Source organism: Epinephelus lanceolatus, chromosome 24 (genome assembly GCF_041903045.1).
Source record: "Epinephelus lanceolatus isolate andai-2023 chromosome 24, ASM4190304v1, whole genome shotgun sequence".
NCBI classification, from domain to species: domain Eukaryota; kingdom Metazoa; phylum Chordata; class Actinopteri; order Perciformes; family Serranidae; genus Epinephelus; species Epinephelus lanceolatus.
In genome coordinates, this window is record NC_135757.1 from 12,818,692 (window position 1) to 12,839,155 (window position 20,464).

Genomic DNA, 20,464 nt, shown 5'->3' on the forward strand with positions numbered 1-20,464 from the left:
AATGATCCTGTGGGAGACTCACTGACAGCCAAGCTCTGTGCGGTTCCACATGCCTCATCACCACACACACATACACACACTTGATGTTGCTGCAGTAGCCCACAATGAGTGAAGCATGTTGGTCCCCGGGTAAACTCCCACTGCATATCCTGTCAGTTCAGAGAAAGTGTCAATCAGCTTGTCCAAGTCAGCTAAAGAGATGTGTCTACGCCAGCAAAATGTACTTTACTAGCTGTCCTTGTCCTTCACGTCTTCTGAAAGCAAGCGACACTGTTCTTGCCAGGACAATTCCTCTATTCTAGTTTTGAAACTTTATTGATCAAGGGAGGGGATTTTGCTGAGCATGTGTACCCTTTCTCCACAGTTTCCCGCCTGGGAGTTGCCCAGTACAAACACATTGTGTCTTTGATTCTGGACATTATACAGAGGTTAGCCAAGGTAAAGAGAAATAAAGGAGTTCTGGGAAATGAAGTAAAAGTGCTATTAATGCATTTTCCTGCCCTTTATTGTCCATTAAAGTTGTTTTCATGACACTGAGAGCAATGGGTGTTGATGTATATCGATATCTAAGAGTTCAAGTCTGTGACATCATCAGCCTAATCAATGCAGCTAGACAATCATCTGCCACACCTGGCATTAATTAGCTGCTGTTTCCCAACATAGTTAGTAAAGCTAAAGCTGGCAACAACCAATAGTCCCTTTTTTTGTCGGACACTTCCGTTATCATCATGATTTAACCAATAACTGTCAACAAAAGTAAGTCAGTGCCAACTAATACACTACTTTAAGGCCACAATGCAAAGCAGTGAGGAGCAGGGCTGCTGTTGTAATGAAGTCCTTGCTCTTGTTAACTTATAATTTGCCGCCATCTTGTGGTGAAACATTCGTAAAGACGGTCTGTAATATCTAAAGTGCAGCACTAGTTAAAAGTATAAGTGTATAAAGACAATGATTAAAAGTTTATGGTGTTATAAATTTAATATTGTTTCAAAAATAACACAATTTTACGCTGTTTAAAACCTTATTATGAAAATGTGAGTTGATATAACTGTTACGCAAACTGCGCACGAGCATTTTGTCCTTCGTCACTTCCCGTCGGTGTTTTGCGATAGCATAGAGTCGCGGACGTGCAAGTTGACAGGTAAGAACAACGTGTACTTTTCATAATATAATCCCATTAACAGGTGTATGTTTGTCCTTTTTAAAGCAAGGATATGATCGTGTTTACTATCCAGGTTGTGCTGTGTTTGTTGAAAGATGATATGACTTTAGGAAGTGTACAAAACAGTTTAAAAAGGGAAAGTGACATAAGAAGATCAGCTGACCTACCGTATGGGCTAATGTTAGCAAACAACGCGCTAAAGACAGTTAGCTGTTTTGTTTGTGTTAATCCCCTGACATTTTATGAGCATTTATTTATCTCTTACAAGTCAACCGCTGCTGTCACTCCTGAAGCAAATGTATATAGTCTCGACAGTTGATTCTTTTGCAGCCTCGTGAAAGATACATGTAACCGTTGCATCATGTCAGCTAGCAAATGCCAGGATAGCCTAGCAAATGTAAAGCTAACTTAGAGGTTGTTGTTTTTACTCAGTAAACACAGTGGAAGGTTTATTCTGTTGTACCAATCGTTGCTGTTTTTATCCAGCAGGTTTAAGCAAGCAGAAGAAGACGAACCTCAGTGTCTTGCAGTGTAAGTGACATAACAACAGTAGTTAGGTTAGCTAGTTAGCATGGTGCAGCTACTTAAACCCCTGTCCTTTTATGTAAAGAGTGTCAGTCAAACTTAAATTAAAACAGGCTTTTTTCAGGATATTGCTTATCGTACAAATTACATGCAAAATACAAAATGTCTCAGGGTCAGTGTTGCCAGATCTCACAGACAAATAAGCAACCAGGCCTGTGAAAACAAGCCCAAAACAAGCGACTTTTTCTACGGAGCCCCCCTAGGTTCCGGTGAGAGAAAATTAAATAAACTCTGTGCACGGTTTTACAATCCGTGGGGACGGATTTTAAACTGTGGGTACAGATTGTCAATTTACATCCATGTGGACAGATAAGTAAACTGTGCGCAGTTTTGCCAAACTGTACCCACGGTACACACTTTATTTATTTTTCTCCCCCCAGAGCTTCAGGACAATGACTACAAGAGGGAGTTTTTAACATTATTTAACATTAGAAAACAGATGGGATATCAAATATAGACTGATGTACCAAGTACATTATATACACAGTAAACCTCTGATAATTAAAATTTGCACACAAATAAATATCATCCTGAATTCACAAATTCTTTATTTATTATTGCTTTTTATGCACTTATCTAACTTTTTTCTTTTAGTTACAGGACTGATGTTTTCCTAACCAGAAAAAAAACACATTGCCCTGCTCTGCCTCTGATTGGCTAGTACTCGTTGCCATCAGGGTCAGAGCCAATTAGAAGCAGGATGCGGGTGGGAAAAAATCTCTGCTGTCTCCTGTGTGTATGGGGAAAGGGGAGGGACAGAGGGAACAGGCAAGACAAACTATCCTACGTTTAAATAACATATCGAAAATATCTGCTTGACAACTTATTATGGAGCTGGGAACAAGCCCAAATAAGCAACTACGCTTTAGAAACAAGCCCAAAAAAAAACGCGACCCGCGTCTACCAATATTTGTAAGTGACTTTACAGAAAAACAAGCCCAGAGTCGCTTATAATAACCGGACTTGGCAACACTGCTCAGCACATTTGTTTTTTTTTTGGTTGTTGTTGTTGTTGTTTTTTTGCACAATGTCTTTATTAGGTCTTTTTCAAAGTAGTGCAAGACATACAAGAAAAATAAGGATAAAGGTTAAAAAAAAGGCAAATAAAAGGAGTGAGTAAAACAAGAGCAAAAACTGAACAGGGCGTACACTTCAAGCAATGACATACATTGTTGCATCACTAGTACTCCAAGTTAAAACACAAATTCTCAAGGAAGAGGTGAGTGGCCTATTATAGATCTTATCAATGATCAGGGTCCCCATTAAACTTAGTAAGATAGTCTAAAAATGGCTGCCAAGTCTGGTAGAACTTCTTAAGATTGTTCATCATGCCATATCGAATTTTCTCCATGTGCAGTACAGAGGTAAGTTCTGTCAGCCATGTCTTGAAAACGGGTAGTCTCAGGATATTTCTGTATGCATATTTAGGTTATGACATTAGCTTGGCATTTGTTCAGTGTTAAAGCATTATGTGTTCTCTAGCTGTACACTTTACCCCCAACATTTCAGCATTAACTTTGGATTTTTGTTGAATCATCCAAATACTGAATTCACCATAACATTTCAAGCAAAAAGGAGGTTAAATTACATGTGCATGTTTACATAAAACAAGCAGGAGGAGTGTGTAGCTGCAGGGATACTGTTCACCATACTTAGAAGTAATCAAATACTGTCCCTGTTTTATGGAACAGGCTTTTTTAAAAATGTTTCTGACTGTTAACAGATGCTTTGATTTCTGTGTAGATGCTGTGTGGTCGAGGCAGGTTGGTCCTATCCAAGGCCAGTGGCCATCAAACATTTGCTGCCCGATGTGTCGGCAGAACCAGAACCTTCTCTGCTGCGAGCTCAGATGAGCCTTACATCGCCGTATCACCCACAGACTCAGGTGAGTCAAGCTGTGAATGAAACAGTCACCAGTTGCTGGTAAATGTGATCATAGTGTGAACAGTTTACAGCAGGATGTAATTTAGATCTGAAGGGATGTTATGAATTTCATTTTAGTGCAGTTGTTTCCTTGTGCTTGCTCCAGTCTGTTGGCTTGTGTTTCCAAAACAACATTTGACACAGTGAAGGGTTGGCGGGTCAAACATGGCTACAGACAGTGTTACAGATATGTTTTCAGCAGCAAACTGAGGGAGGAAAAAGCAAAGAAAAACAAAGGAGCAAACACACTCATATCTTTGTCACATTCCCTCCAGGCCCCAGGACTGTGTGGCCTGATGAGAACATGGGACCATTTGGACCTCAGGACCAGCGCTTTCAGTTACCAGGTAACTCGGGTTTTGACTGCCACCTGGAAGGCATGGGCAACCAAAAGAAGACCCCAGTCCACAGGACAGTGCCTGATGTACTGACAGTCCCAAGCAGCATTGAAAGACACCAGTTCATACTGGCCCAGTTTGTTAATGAGTTTCAGGTACGCTTTTGAATATATTTTTTTAATTGCAGCAGGGCTGCAGCTACTTTTATTCATTTATTTATTTGTGGGTTTCAGCAACTGGGCAGGGACTTAACATTTATCAGTGAAAAATCCCCAAACCACCTGTGAAGATTATAAAACTGTAAAGAAATTATAATATCTGGCTAATGTAACACTAAGATTTTGTTCTTATATTACCTGCCATGTATTTCATTAGTAGGTACATTTAACAATACGTTTTTAGTAGGGCTGAAACGATTCCTTGAGTAACTCGAATAATTCGATGACTTAAAAGCTGCAAGGCAAATTACTTGTCTTGAAGCTTCGTTAAATCCAGTGCAATTGGTTATTGGTTGGTTGGTTGGTTGGTTATTTCTGTGGCACGACACACTTATGTTACTTTTGCTGTTGATAGCCTACACAGCTGTCCTCAATGCTACAACATCTAAGTAGAAAACATCCAGTGTATGCGTCAAGTTCGCCGAGCGGACCCCACATGTCATGTTTAATTGCATTTAACCTCAGTCAGTGATTGCTAGCTGAGATTCCTAACGCATGTAAAGAACGTACGTGTATTATGGCCTTATATTGACTGATTAATAACAGAAATCAATGTGTTGGCCAGGGTTACCTGATGATGTATCGCGCGTATTAGCTAAGTTTTGCTAGAGAAAATCGCAACACATGGAGAATGAAATGCAGTTGTCAGTTGGTTAAATCTTTAGCTTCATTCGTGTTATGTTATGTCACACACAAATTAACACATATGCATCCTTTACTCACTCATGCACACATGCACCCCATCAATCATTCTCAGACACACACACAGTAGAAAATAGAGCCTAAATGCACCAATCAAGTATAGCAGGTATATTAATTGGATTGCAGTCAGTAGGGTCAGCAGGTGTAAGGCACCTTTGACCCCTTGAGTTTAAAGTAGCCAGTCACAGGAACTTAAAGTATGATATTTATGAAGGCCACATAGTAAATATCAATTCAAAGAAAAATGATTATACTCTTAAGTCGCAGAGTCGCACTTTGGACAGCTTTGTGCAGAGGGTTCCACTTGGGTTCAGCTGAGCTTAGCTTAGCTGAGTTTACAGACAGCAGATGCATCATTTGATCTGTCACAACTGTTAAAGTGCACACTGCAGACAAATGTTTTGCAGTTAAAGCAATGAAAAAGTTTCCTCTCACTTTTATTATTCTCTCTTTTATATATTACTCTTGTCCTTAAATGAAGCTACAGTAATTTAATAAAAACGTATTTCTTATCTGATTACTTGATAAATCGGCAGAATACTCAATTACTAAAAGAATCAATAGCTGCAGCCCAAGTTTTTAGCCATTCAATGGAATTACCTTTGGAAAGATTATGATTATTATGACACATGATAAAAAAACAACTATTACAAACATTATCCAAAACAGCTTTTGACACTGCATGTATTCCCAGGCCTCACAGCTGCTTTATCAATGTGTATTTGTGTGTTTGTTCTTCAGGGAACCTTGGGTACGATAGACATGCGAGTCAACAAAGCCGAGCAATACTTTAATCAGACAGACACGGACTGCTCCATAAATTCCTGCCCCGAGCTGTTAAGAAAAGGTAAGGGATGGTGACTTGGCATTAACTCATCTTACACACTGACTCATCATAAACTGAATTACCAAACTCTCTTTCTCTCTGTGTTAGAGCTTGAGCTCATGTTCCCCTCAGCGCCCACCAATTCCATCACAGTCGTGACGGTCACACAGAGTAACAGTTGGTGCGAGGGGGCAGTAGAACAGGACAGAGACCAGCTGCTCCACAAAGTGAGTCCTGTGATATTATCTTGTTATTATAGATGTGATGTAATGTTGAAACAGCTGCTGACTGAGTGTTCTTCTAACTGCAGTTTGTGAACGGAGCAAAGGAAATGTGCTTCGCTCTGTGGACTGCAGGCTACTGGGCGGACTTCATCGACCCAACAACAGGGGAAGCTGTGAGTTATTCTGCTTGTGGTTGAATTTCTTGCATTAACAGGGAATTCCAGGGCATTTTGAGTATTTGTAATTGTGGGGTATAGATTAATAAGAGAAGAAATGAATTTAAATGAAAGGGGGTCTGTATACTTTCTGAATGAGTCCAGTACATCACCATCACTTTATGTTCCTCAACAGTTCTTTGCATCACCACAAAGTCAACCCAAACTACGGACAGAGGAGGAACTGAGAGACTTGGGCTTCCACATCGAAGTGTCGGGCTCCTGCACAGTTATTCGCCACATCCTGAGAGGAACGCCTTTGTTTGTGGGGACTGTTTTCACCAATGCACCCACTCACAGTGCTGCTATCGCAAGACTACAAGGACTTTCAAATGCGCTCCCTGATGAGGAGTAGGCTTTTTACAATGCCTCTATTTATGGTTTGAAGAAGCTTGGAACTTAATATATGGTAGTGTTGGTACATCGTTGTGTCAGTGAGAGGTTATGCTGAGTTTGTCTTACTGTAACAAGGATTTGACGGAGACTCTAATGTCGACCTCGATGCTGTGCCTAACTGACAAGAGGTCAACGCTGCACTAAATCCAGGGACAAACACACACTCAGTGCAGCGTGAAGAGTTCTCATGACAAATGAAAGGCATTTCAACATGTGATATCTGCTGTTAGAAAACTTTACAGATGATGTTGATGCTTCAAAGGATGACAAAATCCATGTTTTATGATAGTAGGATCATGGATTTGAAATGTAAACCAAGTTGTCAGGTCAATAACTTTTCATACGAACATGTACAGTGTTATTTTTTTCTGTTGCACATAATCAAAAGAAACATGGACACTGTTTCTGTTTAAGCATCACAGTTGTGACAGAACTGTTGCAAATAAAGTGACTTCTCATCAGGTTGCAGTGACACTGTATTTCCTGTGCCTGTGAGTGTGTGCTCCTTCACATAAGTGCTTTCCCAAATTTACCGCTCCATTTTTCGTACATTGATAGCTGAGGAAAAGAGAATTCCTGCACTGTCTTTCTGCTTGCAAACAACTTTTGGTCCTCAGACCTTTATGAGGTTAAGTCAAATTTTCCCAGACTGAAATGTAATTCTCATAATGAAGAGTTACCTGTACTTTTATATGATAAAATGAGATTTGTACCTTAATAAAAGAAACAATCCAAATGTAATTTCAGATGTTGTGAGCAAAAAGACAAACTCAACAAAAGTATTCTGACAGTGGAGCCTGGCATTTAATTTGCCTGGCACACACACACACCAACAACACAAACTAATGTATTACTTTTGTGTACCTTTCATGAGAACATGGTCGAGTTGCATATATTCAAGCAAGCACTTCAGTCAAGTGGTGGATGCAAAGAAAATACAGAGTTCAGATAATATTTTCAGACCATCCCTTGTTGCAGATGCTTGTCACATATTTTCAAAATTCCCAAATACGCCAGTAACCCTCAGAATATGAATTCGACCGCGTCTATCATGGACATGGTGTTACTTTCCTTAACAACATACTGTATATGATATGCAAGGGGCTGATTTTGAATGTATTTGAATTTTAGGTTGTAGTGGTGAAAGAAATGGTAGAAACCTCAGGAGGAGCACCTTAAAAGCAATCCCATTCCCAGGACGGACAGACATGCAATAGATGTCGTACAGAACATAATAAAATTACAGTACTCCATCTGACAAAATCATACATAGAGATGCACAGCAACAACAATGATAATGATTGACAGTAATTATAGAAATATGAATAATAAGAAAAGTAGTTTATGATAGTATATGCCTGTGACAATAATAATCACACTTCCACTATATATATATATATAGTGGAAGTGTGACTTAAAATAATAGCAGTAGTAGTAGGCTTCAGACAGAACCATGGCAGCAGCGCAAACTGGACCAATAATCGAAGTGCAACTGTGATCCAAGGGAACCTGCCAGACATCAGAGCACAAAGGCTCCAGGGAAGAAGCTTGAGTTAGTGACATGCAGTAATATGATGCCTGATCTTAACTCAACTTTTGCCCATTTTCAAAGCCAAGTGTAATGGCAAATATTGGGCGTTATGAATAATATTTACAGGACTTTTTGTCTCTGACATTGTAACGGAAATCACTGTATAAAAAAATATATATATCAAAGTGATGTCTCAGTGTATGGAATGCAAAGAGATTTTATCACTATGCTATAACCCACTAATATTTATAGATAATTAATGTTAACAAAATGACCATTTTATGTTCTCTGCGAGGGAGAATTGTATGAGTGGACTGGTTTGGTTTGGTTTGGTTTGGTTTGGTTTGACTGCTGGATGCAACAAGGAACATTTGATTTGTCTGGATTTTGAACCTGAAACAAATTTAATGTTTGGAGACACATCTGGTACATTTGGCTACAGTTGGTAGCTTTTATGAAAATAACTCTTCATCATATTTGCTGAAACTGTCACTATAATCTACTCAGCTTTGTGGATCTGAGATAGTTTGTGAAAAAATGATGTTCCTTCTCCTCTTCCTTCTGCCTCTAATGGCATTCACTAGAATCAGACTGCAGGGCGGCAGCAACAACCAATCAAAGCCAACGAGTCTCTAACACACATCTGTAATGTCAGTCACCCCATGAACTGCAAACTATCAAAGTAGGCAGCCCTAATCAAATATGAATTGATATTCTTTTACTGCGTTTCCTCATGTTTTCAGAAACCTATTTTAGTGTACTGTTTAGCTGTCAAATGAGAAGGTTGGTCTGGCTGGTGGACGGCGTTTGGTACTTCAGTTCACTGTGTCCATTATGGTCTTTTGTTATAAACCTTTCTTATCATTGCAGATTTGTAATTTTCACCTGTGTCTTTTTTTCTTTTGTGTAAAATATATTCCTACTCAGGGCAGACTGCAGACGCCTCAGTGTAACGAATCAATCATCCCCCTGTTTCAAGGATAGTGTGCCAGCTATTGAGCCTTTCAAGAAGTGCAGACCAAATTTCACTGCACGTGTTGTACCCCAGTGATATGACATGATAGGACACCTTGACTTCTCCTTTTAACCTCCTGGGTTAGTACACCTTAATTTGACATTTGTCAGTGAATTCACTGTCCCAGCCTTCCTGATCCTCAGCTAGGGGGTAGCTAAGGGGCCACCTGTCACTTTAGCCCTATTTCCACCAAGCAGTGTGGTACAGTTCAGTTCAGTTCGGTACACATTTTTTCTGTTTCTACTGTGAAAAGTTGTGGATTGTACCAATGGAACCGTTCTGTACCGTCCCCATTTTTGGTCCCCCCTCTGTTGGGATACCTAGCACACAGATCTGGTACTAAAGGGTGGAGCTGTGAACACTGCAGTTTGTTGGTCAATAGAGGACTCTGTTCAGGGCTGAGTTGTGGCTGGTTTTGAGGCTCATATAACCACTGTTCATACCTTAAATATTTTAGTAAACTATAACTACAAAATAAAAGGATGTTTTGCTGTCTCTAGCAGTAGCTGTAGTCTGAGAAAAAAAAACCTTAAGTCACTGGGCCGACTGCCGGCAACTTTTAAGGTGGAACGTTAACTTGTAATGTTACTCAATGCATGAGTTGAAGACATGAATCCATCAGCACACCCTAAATTTCTGTGACAACTTCGACCATTACTTTTATTGTCTCTCTTGGATGACATTCACTTTCAGTAATGAATGGATCTTCAACAATTTAAAAATATATATTAATTTCAACCAGATTATGTGAACTGCATATATACTAATCCTATCGACAATAAACGAGGTCCAGTTTTCCATCTGTGCCACTGGCCGCCCACATATAAGTACTGTTTGAGGTGGAAACGCTAGGGTGGAGGCAGGGCCTTTAAGACCCTTAACCCGTGCCTGGTGGCTTTGCTCAGTAATCCATCCATAGCACATCCATACTCTGGTAAGGGGCCGATGAGGTTGCACTGGGGGCTCCTGACCCCCCCGGCCGTCACTTTGGCCTTGCCCTCCCAAAAGATGATTGCAGTTATGTCACTTGACATCAGTCTACATTTTGTATTCTCTTCTAACATACTAAAAAAGATTAGAATCAGTTACACAATCAATTTAATATTACAACCTTATAAAATACACACTGACATGGTTAAACAACACAGTCACATTAATACTGTTACAGCACACTTATCATGAATAAATTAACAGAAAAGCTTACACAAATTGTAAAATTGTCTGAGAGGAGGAAGGGAACCTAATTTGAAAGGAGTATGGTATAGTATTAACAGTTTTTTCTTTAATTCGATCGGCCCTAATTTTCTAAACATCCACATGATGGTAATCTAATAAATCTGGTACTCTGAGCAAGGTGAAATAAACATGAACTGATGATGCATGTAGCAGGTTTGTTAAAAAATTACAGTCACAGTTACACAAAAAGTGTCCTTTATCAAGTTGGGTTTGATATGCGATACATGTCCCACAGGTGTGGAGTTTAAACATGTCCAGCTGTGAAGAGGCCGATGATAATGTAGCTCAGCGTTGCAGGAAGAACCCCTCTGCTCGAGCTGACCAGAGGAGAAGTCGAGGAGAAGATGGCACTGCTCGCATTCCTCGGCACCAAAACGTTACAGATGTTCCCCTCACAGCAGGACGAGCACATCTGACCAATGAAATTTAAATGGTAAGAAGACGTCCTTATTTTGGAAAATCTTTTTCATAACATGAGCATCAGGTTGTTGATGCACTTTAATCTCCACACACCTTATAGCCATTATCAGTGACATCAGCACAGCCGGTAAACTGGCAGTCCTCCAGGGTCGCACAGCGCTTGGTCACAGAAACGCTGTCTCCGTGGTTATCCATCATGTGGAGTGTGTGGCAGTATCTGGCATCTGGAAGACATGGTACGCCTTCATCTCTGCATTATTTTACTACTGAGAAAAAACAGATCTTGTCTATAGGGAGGTTATTGTGTTGACTCATTCTTGCTGCACAGATGAGAAAAGTCCGACATACCTTTTGGACAGTAAATGTCCGGTGCCCAGCGGTTACACTCATAGTTATCTGCAGCATCTTCACACGTGAAGCACTTGAAGCTGCCAGGATGAGGAGTAGCTGTGGACATACACACGCACACACACACAATATCGTTTTAAAATCAAATTAATCATCATTGACGCTGAATAGAATAGTGACATTTTCTTCATATCTTTATTACTTACTTACTTAATTAATTAATTGAATTAATGCACAATTTAAATGCTAATTTAACTGAGTACTTCCTTACACCCATCGTTGGTAGAAATGAAAAAGAGGCAGTCTGCTTGGTCAAGTGGCATCAGCATTAAAGGAAAGAGTTTGGAGGCTTGGCTGCACTAAGTTGCTGTTAACAGTAATGGATTGACTTAAGGCAGCTCTTGCCAACCATAGATATAGAAAATTAGATGCTCAGTTGGCTCCCACCATATTGGGAAGAGAAAGAACTCCCTGTAAACAAATACAAGTAAAATGGGGAGTTGCATTTTTTTCTAGATAAAAAGTTCTTTAACATTACATTTTTCAAGTGATTGCAGTTACTTATTTTTATATTCATGGGTTTATTATCAACGTGTAGCAGAGGAAAAATAAAGTTTTGTCTCCTGTTAAGTAAAATCTCGATATTTTGGCTATAATCCTTGCTGGATGCTTAAAAGGGGAATGTGTGTTAGGCTTATATGAACTGAATACTTAGGTGGTGGGAAACAATTTATCGTCATGAGGAATGTAAAAACTAGTTGGTTTTGTTTTGTTTGCTCTGGGTAATACTTGACAGAGATATCCTCTATTTGATCTAATTTAATGTGGAAGTAGACAACTTTTCAACTAGTTAGCACTCTACCTAGCTACAGCTGTCTGGTTGTCAACTCCTTGATCATAACGGGACATAATAACTTTCACATTACTCATTTCAGAAAGGCCATCGCAAGAAAAACTGTTCCTTGTTTATGTAATATAATGTGCATTTAAATGTAGGAATGATCCTGGGAGAATAACTAGGCCCACTTAAGTTAGCATGCTAGCTCAGTTAGCTATCGCAAATAGCTGGCAGCAAGAAACACACATCTATGATCCATTGTCCATTTGATAATTTATACAAAGTACACTTTTTTCTTGCGGTGGCCTTTCTAAATGTGCAGTGGTGAAAGTTACTGTATTATGTTACCATCAATAGGTTGATAAGCAGACAGTGTTAGCTAGCAAGTTGAAAAGTTCCACATTAAATTATATATAGGGACCTATCCACGAGTATTAACCAAAGAAAATGAACCAACTCAATGCTGAACAAATGTGAGTTGAATTATAAATTATTTTCAACCACGTAACATTAATGTTGATTCAGTTTATGCCTATCACACACTCTCTTTTCAGCATCCAGCAGCGATTTTAGCCAAAATATTGAGATTCTCATTAACTGGAGACAAAATGTTTTTTTAATACTATACAGAGATCATAAACCTACACATATAAAAATGACACGTTGACATTGTTTGAGAAATATAAATGTTATACTGCTTTATCCAGAAAAATACTGCACAAAGGATGTGATCTCTATACTTGCTGGGAAACAGCAATTTTGGATGAAAAGGGCAGCTATGAAACAGGCTACAAAGCCTGTTAAATACAGTTCCCAAAGCTTTTGTCTCATGATTCTGTTGGAAGCAGGTTTGAACAAATATTTTTTAAGAATTAAAAAAGATGGGAATGTTTACTATTTTATTGACATCATTATGTGAATTTGAGAACATCTCCAAACACCTGCCAAAAGGTGATAAAGCAGCCCTAATGTTTTCACATTAAAAACGCACATTATGCACATAGTTTTATCATGCTCCTACTTGAGGGATGCAGCAGGATGATGTCCGTCATTGTAAAGTCCCGTGACTGGGCAGTTTTCAGCCAATCACCAATGCTGGTCATGAGCAGGACCCAGGCCACTGTCGGCCAGGCCTCCATCATCGCCCCAGAGTTCCCTCATGCACTTTTCTTTTTGGGCAGGCAAACTCTGTGGGAGAGAAGAGACTGTAAGCAGCTGAAACACACCACAGAGGTGGTTTCAAATAAATCCACAAGAAGACTATCTCAATAAATAGACTTTTTTTAACACCTTTATATTTATATTTCATAATTTTGGAGTTGCAGTGAATGGAGAAAATGAAAACAAATGTCTTGAATGAGTAAAGCAAAGCCAGCATCTAATAATAGAAAGAATTAGTCTATTAAAGTGATCAGCTGTGTGCTGCTCATGCTGCGAGCTCCCTTCATTATTTAAACGTCAAAAAGGACCCCTACCAGTCTGCAGACAAAGCACAGGAAGACATCTATTATAACTATTAACACTGTCACTTCTGACATAAACATGAGTAATGTTTCAATTACAAGCCCCTTTTGCCCTCCGGGAATTTAGCCATTAGTCCTTGCTCGCCAGATGGTTTTTTTTTTTTTTTTCGGTCATGCAATAGGTCATTTATTGGTAAAACCAAGTCAGCATGTGTATTGTCTTTTACTCTGACTTCTTTGCAACAGCAGGTCTGCTCAAGGAGGAAACATCCCCCTCCCAGACCTCCTTTACTTCCAAATTGGTTCCTTAGATAAATAGATTCACAGCCCCATTAATAAAGTCCTGGTGTTGGCCCTTTAGAGAGGGAGAGATTGGAAGCAGATATTTTTTGAGTGTGGAGCCAAGTGCTAATGTATCTCTAACAGAAATGTCAATTTCAGAAAAATCACTTCAAAAAATGTGGGAATAGTAATGACATCCAAAATGTTTTTTATTTATTTGAAAAAGGAAAAACTGTTAACCCTTTGAAACAACAGCCTGAGGCAGGAAGCAATTTGTTTTCATTCCAGACTCCAAAGGAGGATTTGACAAGTCAGTTACAAGCATATACTGTAGAGAATAAATCACGTCTCTCCCCAAACGTTTGAACTACATTCGGAATATCCGACAGCTTATTACTTCAAACAGGGCATGTGACACGTATCGTTTTAACACTGGACAGTCAGATGAGCTTTAAGAGGGGGCATTCCAGTTTGCAGAAATGTGAATGCTTTGTCACTATATGGGAGTAATTTACATAGTCTGAGAGACAATACCTGAATGTCCTTGGTTTATTAAGACTGAAAGTATTTTTTGTTTGCAAGAAAAAAACCTGAAATGTAAAATATGAAATTCATTGAAGTTATTTTCCTTGATGACATCTAATAATATTCACTTCAAATATTCAGTTACAGGCAGGACACACTCTGATAAATGTTCCTCTAAGATTCCTTGAGACATCAGTCAACGAATTAAATACCAGATGACCTGGTTTTGCCCCGTACATCAGAAGTGTAAGATCAGCGATGAGTTCAGATGCCTCTCTGACTCCATTTTATATTTTATCCCCAGGCATTGTGTGGTTGTAAATGCTTGTTTTCTTAGCGTTATGCATGCCCCAATAACATTGATCCATGTCTTGGGGGCAGACAGAACAACTACTGTACACAGAATACTTATTTTTGGTATCAAAGGCTCTGATTATTCAGTGTATCGTAAAAAATAATCAGTTTGACCACATTTAACATGTTGGCCCTGTGATAACAATATTACACCAAGAAAATACAGCATCTAAATCAATAATTCCAATATGTTATTTCCATGACCCAGGGGAGTTCAGTCAGTATTGGTGAATAAGATCTACTCTCTTACAAAGCCAGAAACTAGAGAAGTCAGAGAAGTAAGTCTCAGACTGATGATGTCATCAAGTATAAAATATAAAAATCACCCAAATGAGCAGTGTTCTCAGTTCTGACACATAAAATGTACCCATATACTCAGAACATTCCCCTGGGTGCTCTCTGTGTCATCTGTAACATCTTTCCCAATTCATTGTCATTGTCCAGACTTTACACTTGATGACATCACAACTCTGAGTGTCAGCACTCTAGTTCTTGGATTTGGGGGAGAGCTGTGAATGTACTAATATTTTTGGACTGTATTAGACCATGGGAATAACGTCTGAATTTTGGAAATTGGTTCCTCTTAAAGAGTAAGATCAGGTTGAATATTTTGCAAATATTTTTATTTTAAATATTTTTTTATATATTTTTCATCATGGGAAAGGTTACAATCGCCATACACATCCAAGTCAAATGATTCTACAGTAGTCAAGGGTGTTAATTGACTCTGGCTCCGACTGACATTGATGGCTCCGACTGACATTGATGGGACATTGTACCCCTTTAAAGTAAAATATCACTCCTAATGGGTCTGCACAGAGTTTGAAAAAGAGACTGAGTAAGTGAGAGATTTGTAAAGAAGTAACCACTGTAATATTTTACTGGCCTCCATGCTGCTCTCTACTGTTTACAAATCTGTATTCCGGCCTGTCTGTGACATCAAACCTGACACACCAGAAAACAAACAAAAAAACAGAAAGAGCAGTGTTTACAGCTCTAGTCTACTGCCAATGGGGAAGGAGTCTATAACCTATTTTCAGTAGGTTTTCCTGTGTTTAAAAAAAACAGAATACATGCGCTAATTTTTTGTGGGAAAAGGGGGTATTACAAAACCACTGTGTATTTACAGAAAGACAGCATGATGACACCTAGAGCTGAAACAATCAGTTGATTAATCAATTAGACGATTCATATTGATTGCCCAAGTCATTTTTTAGCTGCGACCTGTAGCTCTTCGGTTGCTCAGTCTGTCGGTCGGTTGGTTGGTCAGTCCACAAAATTTCCTTTAGTGTGTGTGTGAAGGTGTGTGTTTGTGTTCATGCCAATTGGTAAAAAGGAACATGGTAATGAGAATGGCTTATTGCAAAAAGTTGCATAACTTCCAAATGGATTCAGAGATTTACCCAAGATTTTGTGGAAAAATGGGTCATGAGCCAGAGGACAGCAGATTAACTGTTCATGCCAATCTGCAAAAAAAAAACACATGGATGCATGCGAGTATGTGATTGTAGCTACTGCAAATTCATGCTCATTTAGGCAAAAATGGCAAATTTTCACTGTTTCTACAGTCTCAGATATAAATATTTGCTGGTTTCCACATGTTTTATGATTGTAAACTGAATAAATTTGGAGTTTTGATAGCTGTTTTGACGAAACAAGACATTTCAATAGGTTAACCAGAGACTCTGAAATTATACAGACCAAACAAAACAATCCCAACGTTCTGGTATGAAGACCCATCACTTTGTACGCCCAACATCCTCAACAGCCACCTCATTCCAAAACCTATGTAGTACATGAATGTAGTGTTTTGTTACCTGAAAGAAACGTTGTCTCTGAACATAATCCAGGCAGCAACCTTTAGTTTTAATTTCTTGAACCTAGATTTCACTACAGAAGCTGAGTTCTGGGGACGCGGCTTAATAACATCATGAAACGATTCAGAGTCTTTTGGTCCATGGGTTTGCATTCATTAAGCTCCTCAGAGCACAACTGCTACTGTATAGCTCATAATGCCATTCTGTGTGCTGAAAGAAAAACTTTGAGCCGTCTCAGAGATGCAGAGCCTTCCCTGGAGTAAAATTTGGTCTGAGTCTGAGAGGCAGGGCCGTGGGGATTAGGCACAATAGCTCCCTGTTACAACTGGAGTGGGATGGAGAGGGTTTATATCACTCAGGGTTCAATCGGCGCCGACCAACTCCTTCGGGTCACAGGACTGAAAGAATCTGAAGGAGAGCAGGGTTTTAAATCTTTCTGTCACCCCTGACAACAGGACATTAAATCTGTAGATTGTGAGTGTCAAAGTTGGTGAGAAGAAGACTTTAAAATACTGTTTGCCTCATGACCCTGCCTATGACCTCTTCATACCAGAGAGAACTTGGGTTATCTCCAGTGCTCTAAATCAGTCATCAGAAGTACAGAGGTTGTTTTCTGAATATATATTACTTTAAAGGTGTTTCCAAGAGAAGACTCTTTCGGTAACATTCTGACAAACCTGTGACCAATTACTTCACACCTTCTGTCTGCAGGTACTGCTGTCAAAGATATTTATGACTGAAACCCACAGGAATGACCCAACTAATCGTAAATATCACTGGGAGAGTCATCCTCACCAAATTCTTGACGTCTTTCTCATAGATGTGCTAGTTTATGTGAGTGATTGATGTTTTTGCATATACAGGAGTGTTCGGTAAATACATTTTTTAGACGTCAGCTGTCCTTGTGCGCATTTTGTCAGAAACAGAGACGTTTAAATGTGCAAAAACACACCACTTGTGTAGGAGAGCATGAGGAACACATGAACGCAAGTTTACCAACAGACAAGACTTAAGAAAACTGGTTTAAACACCCAGAGGCCTCTACAGCTGTTCAAACTCATCTGTCAAACCTGAGAGCATCACATACTGTACAATTAAACATTACGAGCAGCTTTAGGAAATAATTTTCTTAGTTAAAAATCACTAGAATAATCCCAAAGTGATGTTGGCTGCTGTAGGGGGTAAAACAAATTGTCAAACGTGAACTGTTTAATTCCTTAGATGAAGGATAATTGCTCATGGTCGGTCATGCGTGTCAAAAGAATTCCAGATTTACACCACCAAGGTTGCCTTTGAAGATCAGCCGACGTCCAGCAGCTCAGCCCCATCGACCAGACACATATGGCAGAGGCTTAACTTCTGACATACAACTGCTCGTGTTTTTCAGCCCTGCGCCGAGGTCGGGGATACATGACTGCACTGGAGAAATTGCGGTAAGTGTTGCTGAATTCTCATGTCTTAAGCAGTTTAACACTTCACTGTTGACTGACACCTAAGTACTGTGTGTAAAGTTCAGCCTTCCAACACAAATACTGCAATGTGAAATCACTCTGCAACAAGCAATAGTCCTGAATTTAATAAATCCACTTAAGTATCAAAACTATGGATTATTCAAGAACATAGACATGGTGTCAACGCAAGGGGGGACCAACCTTGACCCACCCCCCACAAAAAATACGATGAATAAATAAAAAATCAAAACTTGAAAACCAATTTACTATTATATCATTTATCATAAGTATATGTATGATTATGGTTACATTTACCAATTATTATTCAAACCAGGGGTTACAGAAAGCCCAATTTATTTCACAATCACGGCTTGCTAAGTATGCAGAATTTTCTTTTAGTGTTTTATCATTACATACTATATTATTGTATTTCTATCACTGATGGATACTGTGACAGCAATATTTTAAATTATAGCTGGTGGAGGTGAAGCAACTGTTATATATTTTGGATATTTTCATCTTGTCAAATTAATATTGTGGAGAAAAAAATAAGTATTTCCCTCTGAATTGTGGTTATAGTAAGTTTTTAATAAGCCTTTCATGCACAACCACCATAATCACAATCACTGCACAGTGTAAATATGTGGCTCCATTCATATAGATAAATGTGCAGATATAGCAGTCTACATGTATTAAATGGCATTAATTATACAAAAATACCCCCTTTGTACTGTTGTGTCAGCGCACATGTGATGAAAGAGACCTGCTCAAAATGCGCTTCACATCTCAGCCACATAAATTAAAACAGCCTGAATAATTCAAAGCCTATAGGACGGTATACACACTACACTATTACACTATCTTACACTATCACACTCTGATATATCCTCACATGACGATTATTATACCTAATATTTATTCTCATAAATATGACTATAAACGCGATTGAATCAATTCACAAGTGGGTTTCAAATGTGATATCCTTAATTAACCTTAAATTAGTGCGCAGATTTTGACCAAAGCATGACATTTACAAACGCATTGACTTCTCATGTTCACACAGGCAGTCTGCGGTACTTTATAATACAACTTACCGGCTGTGTGTCCTCGGTCAGCCCGCAGGAGACTTGCAGCGCAGATGAAAAACAGAAGAAAGTACCGTGCGCTGTTCTGTGGAGCAGAGGGGGGAGGGTACTGTAGCGTCACTGTGACGTCAGTACTACTCCCATCAGCAGCACAGCAGCTGGACCAGTAAGGATCTATATTTACATTTCCTGGATCTTATCAGTAAACACTGAATTGGCATTATCAGTACTTATAATTGGATTTTAAAGTTGCTTCTAACATTCAGCATTGGCAGGTGCATGCACTGTGTTCAAGTGTACATGCAGCCAATACACGTCTAACAAACGAAACTTAATGAATCCTAAGATCAGTGTTATTCAGTTATGTACAAAATGCCCTAGGGCCTTGCTCAGGATCAAAAGAGATCAAACAGCAAGTCTTCCCTGTGCTATAATGAGCACACATTATATCTGTAGGCGAGTTACAAGACCCTATAAACCACTTGCTTGTTCACATTCCTTAAGTGAAAAACATGGTTTGCTGCCAACAGAGTCACACATCTGCTCATCAGCCACAGGCAGCAGTCCTCTGAACTGTCTGGATGTGGGATCCCTGACAGAAAAGCAAAGACCCTTGTCAAATAGAGGAATTTAAGTAGCATATGCACACAGATGTGCTTAATATCTGGACAGATGGCCAGTCCATCATGGAGACAGCTTTCAGCATGCGCCTCAGAAACTTGAACACTGCTGGAGTGACAAAAACTTAAAGCAAAAGACAAATGGTGGGTCAAAATGTTGGGTAGTGACTCCTGGATGAATTGATTAATAATACTGACTGATAATCAAAAGTTAATATTGTGATTCCTTTTCTCTGTAGTTTGATTTTCCTACTGTTATTTCTGTTTGGTCATATGGCATCTATTGCATGACCTGTCCACTCTGTCAGAGAGATCCCTCCTCTATTAAAGTTTTTTTGAGGGAGTATTTACCTATACAAACCAATGTCATAGGCTTTATTAAACCAAATTTGTGATTTTGGGTCATTTTCTTTTATAGTCAAAGCTTTGAAGTCTCTCCACATATTTATGTCATCACCATAAAAACCATCAGTTTGAATAAATTGATTTATCACATTCAATAAGTTAGTCTTTTTAAACTAAATCAACTTTCTTTAATGAATAATTGTAATTGATGGTGCTTTTAAATTGCTGCTAGACTGCCCTGTGCACAAACTAGTGTCCAAATATTCTCTTTATGCCCCTAGGTGGGTCCAAATATCAAATGCGCGCACCAACCGTTGCCACGAAGGGCGTTGCTAAGGGAGCTGTCAGATGTGGGTCTATCGGTTTACTCCTTCAAATCTATTTTTGCGTCTGAAGTGGAGTCCTGAACTTTCTCCGTGCTTCTGGACTACTCGCTTCTGGGCTTGAAATATAGGGTGCATTGTAAACTCTCACCTGTGGGGGGCAGCATTACGCTTTATTAGTGCACAGACTGCCGGAACTTGATTAGAAAAAGAAGAAGCATC

At 39.2% G+C, this 20,464-nt stretch overlaps 2 protein-coding genes across 4 annotated transcripts; one reads left to right on the forward strand and one right to left on the reverse strand.

Annotated features, from left to right (window-relative positions):
* The first annotated feature begins 1,069 nt into the window (after window positions 1–1,069).
* Window positions 1,070–7,050, forward strand: mmadhca (metabolism of cobalamin associated Da). Of its 2 annotated transcripts, none has more exons than XM_033615429.2 (8): window positions 1,070–1,141; window positions 1,649–1,693; window positions 3,491–3,632; window positions 3,946–4,163; window positions 5,670–5,775; window positions 5,863–5,981; window positions 6,065–6,151; window positions 6,330–7,050. In XM_033615429.2, exons 3-8 carry the CDS (start codon window positions 3,491–3,493, stop codon window positions 6,546–6,548), a joined length of 891 nt encoding a protein of 296 aa, XP_033471320.2. In that variant the 5' UTR covers window positions 1,070–1,141; window positions 1,649–1,693; the 3' UTR covers window positions 6,549–7,050. The 2 variants fall into 2 exon arrangements, with proteins under 2 accessions (XP_033471320.2, XP_033471321.2); XM_033615430.2 differs by having other exon boundaries at window positions 1,076–1,141; window positions 1,652–1,693.
* Window positions 7,051–10,216: 3,166 nt separating this feature from the next.
* Window positions 10,217–19,045, reverse strand: lypd6 (LY6/PLAUR domain containing 6). 2 transcript variants are annotated; one of them, XM_078165908.1, is made up of 6 exons: window positions 18,964–19,001; window positions 16,005–16,067; window positions 12,999–13,165; window positions 11,140–11,238; window positions 10,885–11,015; window positions 10,217–10,783 (listed from the first exon to the last, which is right to left on the reverse strand). In XM_078165908.1, the coding sequence occupies exons 3-6, from the start codon at window positions 13,117–13,119 to the stop codon at window positions 10,616–10,618; spliced, it is 519 nt and encodes a 172-aa protein (XP_078022034.1). In that variant the 5' UTR covers window positions 13,120–13,165; window positions 16,005–16,067; window positions 18,964–19,001; the 3' UTR covers window positions 10,217–10,615. The 2 variants fall into 2 exon arrangements, with proteins under 2 accessions (XP_078022034.1, XP_033471525.1); XM_033615634.1 differs by lacking the exon at window positions 16,005–16,067 and having other exon boundaries at window positions 18,964–19,045.
* Between the last annotated feature and the right edge of the window lie 1,419 nt (window positions 19,046–20,464).